Genomic DNA, 12,219 nt, shown 5'->3' with positions numbered 1-12,219 from the left:
TTATTATTATTATTATTTTTATTATTATTATTATTATTATTATTATTATTATTATTAACAATGGTAGATCTAATTCCGTTTTTAAATACAAATTCGTACTTCTGCTTGTTCATTTTTCCAATGTTTTGCATACCGTATCCTTCTTAACCAGTGCATATAAAAAAGACCATCATAATACTTTCGCTTTATACTTGAGGGTGTACAATACAATGTAATTTTGTTATTAAACAAAACTGTTACTTAGTTCCCACTGACACACAACATTTTACAAAGCTGCTGGAATGTTTAAATTGAGTTCCGATGTTACTACAAGGTTGTGTGTTAGCGGCTTCTCAATGACCGCATGAAGCATGTGAAGCTAGTGATCTAATATAAACGCCGGTCTCAAATAATTGCCGGTCTCCAACACAGGGGGCAAGAGTTGTGCAACACTGATCTAAGCAATGGTTATTCCAGGAAACAGCACACAGACAGCTGAATAATAACGTTCCGTTTACCTGCTGTCTCTGTGTTTGTGTTGTTTGTGTAGGACTCCAGCGATGATCGGTTGCTCCTTTGTTGTGAACAGGAAGTTCTTTGGAGAGATCGGTTTACTCGATCCTGGAATGGATGTATACGGTGCAGAGAACATAGAACTTGGAATCAAGGTTGGTCCCAGTTGTCTCTAATAACTCTTGATGGATCTGCTAAGAATATATTAATTTTAATTGAACTATTTTCATTTGGACAGGCTGTGACATGCTAATATACATTCTTTTAATCAGTCACTCCTTCAGTGCTGCATAATTGTTATCTTGTTGTTTGTTTCAAACTGACTAGAACACAAATAAAGCACTGGTTCAGGCAGGGAACTCAACCTTAGATCAAATCGCATAAACAGCACCCATATTTTATCTTATTTGTCTTTCGATAAACAATACAGCCAATGCTCAGCAAAGAAGAGATTTATATCTTACCTCAATCCATTATGCCCCTACTTTATTTTACTACATGTGGCACCTTGATAAATACAACACCCACTTCTCAATCATATCAGTGGCAACTCCAAAACAACTAACAATATATACTGCTACCTATAGGGCGTGTGTATGTAGTTACACATCTAAACATTGCTGCAGTGAAGGGAAAAGGAATTGGGCATTCGGGGAGGGGGGGGGGGGGGGGGTGACGTTGGTGTGCTTGCAACCCATTGACAGATTTCGTTTTTTTTGTGGTGCAATGTGACAAAATAACTTGCCATAAGGTTTGAATATACTTGAACATTAATTCATTCAGTTCATGTAGTATCAAAACAGTGTTGTCTACATTTCATTGAACTACATATGAAAAGTCTCAAGGGGCAATGCAAAGGTATCTTTAATCTTAAAAAAAAAAAAAAAAAAAAACATGCTTTTAAGAAAGAGACCATTAGATAAGCTGCCAGAGAAGAAAAACTGTGCTTCATACACAATGCGTATGCATTAATATGAAGCATGTTTGAAGAGATAACATTCTTTTGTACAAAGATGTTTTAACAGACTGGCAATTTCTTGGTTATTAATATTCTTATCTCTGCTGGGTAAATACAACACAACTAGCACCAAAATACAAATTATACAAAAATAAATCAAACCTTGCATTCTGTATAACAGACCCCCAAACTACCCTGATGAAATTCCAATGAAATTGTCAACAGTAATCAATGAAAATCAATAAACCTCATTCATTATTCATGATATCACATTATTTATTATGGAAATTTCTAAATTCTCAAAGCTATTTACTCAAAATCATCATTTGCAAATTTTTTGTCAAAGAAAAAAAAAAAAAAGCTTGTCTAAAACAAAGAATAAACCACTTTAGACTAATCACAAGCGACTAAATTAAATATCTTCGTTGTTTATTTCTGGGTTGGTAACTTAATCGTGTGTGTATCTATTATCTGAAAAACATCCTGCTAAAGACAACTTGGAGGAAATGTCTTTGAGAATCTAGCCCATTATGTTTTATTGCCTAGGAATATCATCTTGTGCTATTGAAGCAGGAGAATCAATCAATTTTGCATAGTTGCGATCAGTTGATTTATTTTATGTAATTTATAACAGTAATAAAGGTAATTTAAAATGCTTGCTGTGAAAGTGTGAAGACTGTACATATTGCTGGAGTTTAGAACATTCCCTGTGCTGTATTTTCTGCTTGTAAGTATAGATGTGACTGAGCGCTTACATTTGTTTTCACTGCTCTAGGGATTTTTATGAATGACCTTTCATTTTACAGCATGCCATCTGAATATGATAAATGAGCGCTGCCTCATGAATCCACAGAACACTGTTATTCTTTTGCCATTTTCAAACATGATTTGGGACTCCTGCAATATTTAATACAGCGTTTCGTCAATTTATTTTGTCCCCTTGTACTACGCAACACGTACAGGGATCTCTTAGTTTCTTCACTAAAAGGAGACATATGGATACGCTTAACTATTTAAAAAGGGCATGTTCGATTGCATTGCAAGTGTTTTTGTGGCATCCACAGCAGGCTGCTTTTGTAAAAATAATTGATTTTAACCTATAAATAAAAGTATCTTGTTTCATTTTAAAATATCTGGTTGAAATGTAATGCAACATGAATTAACCAATCATCACATGGACAGAACATGTGTGTCTGGTTACTTCAGGTGCAGCAGTCATTCACTTGTATTAATTAACAAAACATTTTTTTGAGGTTTACTGGCTGGTAATAGCAGGTGCAATTTCAGAAATGAATATAAACCTTAACAAGCCAGTGTAGCATATCTGTGCAGTTATCAAAATTGAATGTGTAATCAAGTACTGTGTTTATCTGAGGAACACACCACACCTATTTGTTAAACACAGACACTTTATTAAAACAAGCAGAACTCTTCAAATATACAATTACAAACGCTCTACAGCTTGTACAAAAAGCATTTTCTTATAATGGATACATAAAAGCAGGATCTCAGCAAGCAGTATATTGTTTGCACTGTCAACAGTCTCATTAAATACTATTGAAAGCATTTATGAATAATTTATTTTTTTAAAATCTATTAGCGGAAGCCATTAATGTTTAAAGTGTGTGAGTTTATATTACCTTGTCTAGAGATATGTCCATAAAAGCATAATATATTATTTATGTAATGGACTGTAAAAAAATTGAAATTAACATACTCCAAACAGGTGCCTGAATCTAAACAGCATTACTATTTCCTTGTTTATACACAAAGTCAATGTGAAATAAAACCTGACTTGGCAGTTTGAAAATGACAGTATAAACCAATGAAGCAGTCTATCACATTACACCTTCCCCCTGTACAAATCCTTGTAGTCTGCAAGAGCTCCATTATAGAGAATACAGACCAGGAGGGGAGACTGGAAGCCTTGACTGTACAGAGTTAGGCAAGCTCATGTGCATGACTAATGGCCATTTTGGTCTGCATTGCCAGAAGGTTGAGAGAAAAGGTTTAGGTGTAACACTAAAATCTTCATTAATGGTTGTGCAGAATACTGTTTAAAGATAAAGCACAATTTCGTTTTAAAACGTGACTGTTTGTAAAAGTGCTTCTTTTTTTCTAAAACAATAGCCCACCTCTGTATTTCCCTAGATTGCAGTTTAACCCATTCCATGTTTTGCTTTTTCCCCCCCATCCATGTTTTTTTCTAATTATGTGATGATTAATTCAACACAGAATAGCTCAAACTGCTATAAGTCTTGTCAGCTTGTAAACAGAATTAAGTCTAGGGCAATTTCATTTAAGTATGGCTTTTTATTAGGTCTAGGCCATCTGAATGTGACCTCGGTACTACTGAATTATAAATTCCATACACCCTTCTCCAATTATAAAATAATTATATTCTACTTAATACAGTTTTATTAGATGGCCTACAGTCCATAAGCTAACCTGAAGGTTAAATCCCTCATTTATTGAGAATAGCATTTCTTTAACTGTCTAATCAGATATTTAAATGGAGTTCTGTGCGGAATGGCAAAGTGTTTGGCTATAAGAGTTAATACAACTTGTCATTATTTAAAATATATATTTACCATTTAATGAGTATGATATTGCTGATTTGCAGTATTTAATGGCTTATACTGCAAAACTATGTTTACCTTCTTTGCATAAGTGCCATTTCTGCAAGAATAGCTCAACAACAACAAAAAAAAACAATGGCCTTTTCTAAATTTATATATATTAAATACACTCTTGTTTTCACACAAATCAAATTAGTACCTACCAGAGCAAATTTGTGTTAAAACCCACCCTGAACTTTCTTCCATTCACAGTTTATTGCATTCTGCAAAAAATTGTTCCATGAACTAAAACTATGCATACATAATAGATTCTGCTTCTGACTTGAAGAAAATGCAGTCTACCATTATAAGAAAAAAAAAAAAAAAAAAAAATGGAATCATCAGCAGTGTATAAGCAGGTAGTTGCTCACAAGGCTATATAATATATAAAACCTGCATCTGCAGACTTTGATAGAGGGATTTTATTACTGTAGTGCCCCGTTGACAGGTGCATGGCTATGCACTTACTTGTGTCTTTGGATAAAAAGATTAAGAGAACAGCGGTTTGCTATTTGTACAGTATTAAAAAAATGGTGTACCCCCTTGTCTCCTGTTTCATCTCGTGTTCTCTCAACAAACCTGCCTGGTATATACTGTTTATGCTGTGCAGCAACCAATTTCAGGAAGTAGATTTTAGAAGCCAGGGGGTTTTTAGGCTCACCATTCCTGATCTATTTTTATCTTGACTTTGAAGTACTTTGCTGGCTGATCACCAGACCTTTTCATCCGCAGGTTATCGTAGATCTTCAGAACTGATTCCAAAATGTGCCCACTCATTTAGGCCTTCTGTGTTTTATACTATACCTACATATACAGCATATCGTAATGCCTAAAGTGGACACAGCTTTGAATACGTTCTGAAGATCTGCATCAGTCTTTTTCCCTCCAAAGCAGACACAGGCAAGCCTCCTTTGCTGTCATGGCAAGCAACCTTTACTTTCCACATGATGAGCTCCAGTTGCCTGTGAAGGGATAATTACAGTTTGACTTTCAAGGTCGAACTTCAAGGTTTTCCTTCAATGGGGACAGTGCAATCAGATCAATAAATCCAGCAGCAGGATGACATGCTCTTGAAAGCGGCACAGCTTGCATTGCGACCATCGGAGAAATGCAGCATGAGTTCTTTATTGACAATGACTCAAGAGTTCATAGACATAATTAGTTAGACCTGCTGCACTAATAGAAGCTGCAAAGGGGGGGGGGGGGGGGGGGGGGAGTACAATGCAGTAAGAAACTCTTTGTATCTGTTCGCTGGATAGATATGAAAATATTGGCTCACAGTACCAATAGGGTTATGTTTTGTGTTACTGTGACTTCAGCATTTCTGAATTGGATACACAGCAGAAACAAAATAACATGGTGTAGGGCCAGCATAGCACCGATTCAACATTACAAGTTTGCAAGTTGTTCTGAGAAGATACGTGGTGTCCACTGCAACTGAATTTGACTTGTGGCAGGTGGATTTTATAAATTACTTAACGTTGCAGAACACAAAAGTGTGCCCTACATATTTGAAGCGTTTTCAACGTTTTATCTATATGGAGTAATTACATGAGCATGTCTAAAATCCACAATGATTCACACTCATACAGTACATTGAAAGTAAATATTGTGAGAATGACTGATCTTTATTATTGATTTTGGGTCAAATGGAAAGAACAGAACAAAAAAATGAATAATGTAATATCAGTAAAGGTTGTATACAAAACCTAAAAACACCAAACTACTGTAAGCCAGAACTGTACATGCTAAGTCACACTGCAACATTTTGCTTTTGTGACCACTAGACGCCTTCTGCTTAATGCGGACTAGAATGGCAGAGGAGACCCTGAAATATGTAGATTAAACGTTGGTGTAAATACTTTTTATCCTTATTAATTTGTTAGGTAAAAATAGTTTATTCTGTAATATATAAAAGAAGCATTTCCCTATTTCTGGTCAGGGTCAGCCATGATGGGTTTTACAGTATACCTGACAAATGGCGCTCAGTCGGCAGGTGATTCCATATGCAAAACTGCACAAATTACTGATGGTTTACAAGGAACAGGCTCAAAAGTGAGGATGCATTTTTAAGAAGTCGCTATACCATCTAATTAACTATTTGTTAATTAGATTTTTGCAATCTTTTATTCATATTTTTCCAGTGATGTTTGATGTAAACTAATAATAATAATAATAATAATAATAATAATAATAATAATAATAATAATAATAATAATAATAATAAACAATAATCAACTGCAGTCAAATTAGCACACATTTCTATTAATAAGGTGTCCATATATTTTTTTTTTAATCTCCTTTCCTTTTTCAAAGCACAAAATGTCGATTGCGTAAGCAAAAGGAAAGGAGTTAAGGATAAAGGATAGAAATTAAAAGAAACAAACGGAAATAGCAACTGATGATTAAATGGTGTTTAAAAAAAAAAAAAACTGTGACAAACAGCTGGCTCAAACAGCTTCCAATTGTACTGCTGCAGCACCTGTCTAACCCTCTCTCTTTGTCCTGTAATTGCCTTTGTGACGCCCTTTCATTACGCTCATTTTTATGTCAGAAACATTAACGCTGTCAATGCCAGTGATCTAGTCCCGGCAAGGCAAAAATGAAACTGTAGTACTTTTGTAAATTGCTGAGGAAGGAATAATGCTGCTATAACTATAAGCGGCGCAACCCATCATGCAGTAATGCTGCCATTTCAACATTGATAAGCGGTTGCATGTCGTAGATGGAAGTGTTAAGGAACTTTGATAGGTGTTGTGGGAAAGGAAACAATGCAGATATACCCGACTCCTGTTCCCAGATAATAAAAACAGTAACAGCAGTAAACACTGGAAGGACACTACTTAACTGCAGTGTTTAAAATGGATAACCCAATCAATCAATAATTTGTCAGAATGGATGGAGACACATTCATACAAAGCTATTACCAGGACTAAACCTTCCCAGCAAACTGGGTCACGGCGGAAGTAATTATTATTACAACTCATACAGCAGTTTCTTGTATAATTGTGCATCTCTCCCTGCTGTTCACTTTCACTGGGATTCAACTGGGATTATCCTGCAATGACAAACACTCCCTTTCACAGCACAACATCACGGGCTGACTTATTCGGTTAAAGTCAGACTCACATCTACTGACTTTTTTATTTTGCACTTGTCACATAATAACTATGACCTGATAACAGGTCAAGTGTACCTGGAGGCAACATCTCCCTCGCTAGGGTACACTCCACTCCATCCTGAATTGTATGCACTCAAAAGATTTCTATGTCGTACAGTGGATGTAGTTAACACTTAAATACAAATGTAAAAACTTACATACGGTGTTCACCTTTCCAGGTCTGGCTGTGTGGCGGAAGCATGGAGGTGCTGCCTTGCTCCCGGGTTGCTCACATTGAGCGGAGGAAGAAGCCTTACCACAACAACATCGGGTACTTTGCACGGAGGAACTCGCTGCGAGTCGCGGAGGTCTGGATGGACGACTACAAGTCTCATGTTTACATGGCATGGAACATTCCAATGGAGGTAAGGCCCTTTAAATGGATAAGCCAATTGTAAATTATTATCCCATATGAGACTAAATCAATTAGAAATGGTTACCTGCAATTGAAAAATCGACTGGTTTGTAAGGATTCTGTCTGACAATCAAAAGGACCTCCCCGTTGTGAATACCACACATGCATATCAAAAAGTAGCAGGATTCCTAAAAATATAGCGTTACACGCTCCACGTGTCGCTACAACTTTACATTCTTTACATTGTTAACATCCTGACAGCCTTTTACACTTATAACTTTAAAGTCTGTTTCAAAGCTCCTTTCAAAATGGCTGCTCTAGTGTACTGATAGTGTAAGGATTATTGCCCACATTGTCAAACAAGTAACGCAGCAATAATGATCCATGATGTGGTATGGAACAGAAAAGCCAGAGCACTTATGTTTTTGTTTCTATCGCTCTTCCTGCAGTGATTTAGAGGAAAAATCTCAAACCCCAGTGCACTAGAGTGGCCATTTTGAAACAAGTGTAAAAAGTTGTCAAGATGTTAACAATGAAAAGAAATTAAAGGTACGTTATTTAAACAGTTGTAGCGACACGTGGAGAGTGTAACGCTATATTTTTCTGAACCCTGCTACTTACTCTTTAAAGGTTAGTGTGATTAACCACAGTAGGTGTGCCTTCCATGTTAGCTTTTAGAGGGGACCAATATTCATGTTGCACCTGGACAAGACAGAATGGAAGGTAAAAAGGAACGAAAGTAGTAGAGTGGCTACTGATTAATACTGTATGTATTTATAAGTATTATACCTTACAGGTGTGTTCTGCATTACACTTTGATTTGCCCCAGTCGTAATGGATTTTATAATCCTGTTCTTTCTGTTTCAGGACCATGGCATAGACATTGGTGATATCTCACAGAGAGTAGCTCTAAGAAAAAGCATGAACTGTAAAAGTTTCCAGTGGTACCTGGACAACGTGTACCCAGAGATGAGAACCTACAACAACACCCTCTTCTATGGGGAAGTAAGTAACGCTGTGTTCAGCATGTACTGTAGTCCAGCTGCTTAAATACATCTCCCAAACCACTTCATCTTAGATCATTGTCATTTCAGTTTATTCAGCCTGTCCAAATATTGCCATACTTTTTTCTAAAGGATTCGTTTCAATGAGTGGGTGCAGTCTGCTCCGTGCTTTTCACAGCTGTAATTATTGCCTTCATCCTATACATGAAACACTCAATTTGAATTGAATACTGTATGTTGCATTAATGCATTAATTATTATTTTAATGTATCTTTTGTGCAAGTCTATAATGAGTATATATATATATATATAGTAAAAGAATCCGCCACTCACGGGTTTCAAGAGAATGGATTTTCCTGCGCTGACGCGCTATTTTTTTACTATAGCACCACAAAACACAAACAAACTACGCGGGTTTCACAGCACTTACTTCAGCGACTGCTCGGAAGCAGAGCACCTCATCTGCCTCCTTCTACTCAGCAGCCTCGATCAGATTAACTGATCCTCTCTTATACCCTGCCCTGGTCCCAATTCCTAATTACTGCCCAGGTGCAGGGAATAATTAAATAATAAAACAGTTAAATTAAACAATAGAAAACAATTAAACTAAACAAAGGTGCATTTTTACATGTTTTTTCTCTTCAGGGAGGCTTTAACCCCCTCCCTGCTGTATCACACATCCCGCTGCTGTTACAATATATATACTTTTTTTTCAGCTGCGCAATAATAAAGTCAGCAACCTGTGCATTGATCAGGGAGAGAAAGAGAACCACACAGCTATTCTCTACCCATGTCACGGATGGGCTCCGCAGGTAAGCACACTCCTTGTATCACAGACTCAGCTGGATCTTAGGGGACTTGGAAAATAACAATGAACCACATTTTTCCACTCATATAAGACCTTAGTCCCCAGAATAAGGTCACTTTAGCTCCCTATTTTTGCCCCTGTCACAATCTTTCTAGATATATGGTAATTCTTGAAATTACTAGACCCATTTAGCTGGGTTAGAAACTAACAAAATTGTGGTACTAGTCCTAAGGACTAGTACCTTTTGAAACTTGCTAGTCCTTATGTAAATTTACTAGTCCTTCTGTGATACAGCATGCCATTGCAAAGCCACCTTTGAGTAGTTTAGATTATACTAATATGATGGAAACTATCATATTAGCATAATCTTAACCAATGTGTTTTTCTTCTAGAATCACTTTGTATGTCATTATCTGATTTCAGTGATCACATCCTGATCACTTTTTAAAACAAGCAATTCGGTCTTATCAGTGCAATTTATAGGTTCAAATGTTAAGCCTTTTCTTTATGACAGTGGTTTTGTTGCTTTATGGCAGCTGTATAATAAATACATATTCATATAAAGATATTACAGAACTGGGACAAAGAACAAAAGTCTGTTCCGGTTTAATAAACTGCAGATCAAAGTCAAAGGCTTTTTATTTCTGTATGCGATTTTTATTTGCACTAAAGCAGTGCGAAAATTTGCAATATTTAAAAAAAAAGAGGCACAAGACTGCCCCATGTGGTGTAAAAGAGGTAATGCACTGAAAATATACCAAGTGTGTAAAGTTCTGCATTTTCGGTTTTTATCTTTAAAAACATTTTCTGGGAATTTTTAGTTTATTTTACATAAATTAAAATAGGGATAAAATCAGTATTAAAAAAACACAACACGTTTTATTTGAAACATCGGTAAAAATCGGGGGGCAAAAACCTCAGTATACACAAATTACACGTGGAATATGATACATAGCGGTTCTGGTTTCTGATTAAGTTTATTGTCCCTGGCATATATGATGAAGCAAGTCAAAGCCACATTTTCCCAAGTTAGCTGGTAATTTGCGAACGTTTGGGCAATCGCTGTGCTGACAAATAGTATCTACAGCATACATGCCAACAGTCCCTATATGGTCGGGACAGTCCCGATTTCCTAGCAAATGTCCCGCGACCTGATGGATAGGAAGAAAGTCCCGATATTTACCCATATAAAAAAAAAAAATTATTCTGCACAGTAGTTAGTGAAAACCACATGCTGTGCTCTTCATGCGGCTGACATATGCTGATCACTAACTTATACAAAGGTAAGAACGCTTCATTATATCTATTTTTACTGTCACGATGGTCGTGTGTTGTTGAGTTGGGGAGATACGTCTATGATAATGAGTTTTTTTTGCGTATGACCCCTCCCATGTGTATAATGCGTAGGTCAACCCCCCCCCAAATGTTACCTCAATGCAGCAGTATTTGCAATGCTATGCATCCTCTGCCTCATCTGACCCACTTCTGCTATTTTTTTTGTATACTTAAACATTTGTTTTCTTTTGAATATTCACAAACTGATTTATGTTTTCTCCCCATTCAACATCCAGTAAAAATATTATATTTCTGTGTAAGTATTTCAATTTAGTTTTTGATCAAGATAGTAGTCAATATCAATAACAGCTCTTGCAAGAGAGAGCTTGTCTCTTTTGTAAAGTGATATGGTTCTGAAGAGCGTGATGTACTGAGTTTGCACCCAGTGTCCTCCTGTGTATTAGGTTGCCTTGTCACTGCCTGCCAGAAACACTGCAACACAAAGGCACATGCAACATTCTGCAAGACAGACCTGGAATTAGCCAGTAATAAAAAAAAGACTAGATAACATGCAACTGTGTAATTAAGAGTTCAATCATATTCCTTCTGAAAGCTTTCTGCTGTGGTTAATGAAATGCATACTGGCAGAAACATAATGTATAAACTTAATGCGAATAACCCCATAATTAATATTTACGTATAGAAGAAAAATGTTTTTGCAGCATAACAAACTAGTGACAGATTATTATTATTTTTTTTTTATTAAGAATACATTTTCCAAAAAGGATTAAGAACAATTAAAAAGCTTTAAAAAAATAAATAAAGCTGGGCCTCCTAATTCAATGCCCAGTATATTGGACACAATGAAGCATGATATTTATCAAACACACTTTCATGTTGTTGTTCCTCATATAGCTATATATCTCATCACATTTTCTTGTTGTCAGGTGAACATGTGCCATTATTTCCTATCCTGTCGCTTTAATTACATATTGTACACTAAACATTACTTTTGATGGTCCATCTCCTTTACATTCATAAATCGCCTCTTGGCAGAGGTTTCTTTATAGGATGCTTTTTCGGACTAAGCAGTTTACCAGTTTAATTTACTGCTGATATTATACTTGAGCATCTTCAAAAAAAAAAAAAAAAAAAATCAGAGATTCCATTAATAATCTAAAGCTGTGATTCCCAACTCCAGTCCAGTACCCCAAACCTTCCAAGTTTTTGTTTAAATTGGTTGCCCTTTTTAAAATGTATTTATACATATTAACAAATACAGTTTCTAGTATGTCATGTTTTTCTTTCAGCATCATAGCTTTACTTGTTCATTAATGTGTGTGGTGTTTTATGAGATAGATAGAGTCATGATTAAAAAATGGGGACCCTTATGTGCCGATCATGTTGTCCATCTCACATTACATGACTTGATAACTGCCTTGCTTTTTGGTTTCGGTTTGCATTTGGCTACAGGTATTTTTAACCTTTCAGGTACTGTGCGATCTTCTGTATGTGCAACGTTGTTTGTGCCAAAAATAAATCGATAACC

At 36.1% G+C, this 12,219-nt stretch overlaps 1 protein-coding gene across 2 annotated transcripts in view; it reads left to right on the top strand.

Annotated features, from left to right (window-relative positions):
* LOC117430714 (polypeptide N-acetylgalactosaminyltransferase 17-like) overlaps positions 1 to 12,219 on the top strand; it is a 29,392-nt gene that overhangs the window by 12,234 nt on the left and 4,939 nt on the right. For both annotated transcript variants that reach the window (XM_034051086.3, XM_059000748.1), the window contains 4 exons: positions 530 to 647; positions 7,408 to 7,593; positions 8,451 to 8,588; positions 9,304 to 9,399. In XM_034051086.3, the coding sequence (XP_033906977.3) occupies positions 530 to 647; positions 7,408 to 7,593; positions 8,451 to 8,588; positions 9,304 to 9,399 (538 nt within the window). The remainder of the gene's footprint in view (positions 1 to 529; positions 648 to 7,407; positions 7,594 to 8,450; positions 8,589 to 9,303; positions 9,400 to 12,219) is intronic.

The sequence above is a fragment of the Acipenser ruthenus genome, chromosome 26, assembly GCF_902713425.1.
Source record: "Acipenser ruthenus chromosome 26, fAciRut3.2 maternal haplotype, whole genome shotgun sequence".
NCBI classification, from domain to species: Eukaryota; Metazoa; Chordata; class Actinopteri; order Acipenseriformes; family Acipenseridae; genus Acipenser; species Acipenser ruthenus.
This window is presented reverse-complemented; position numbering and strand designations above follow the sequence as displayed.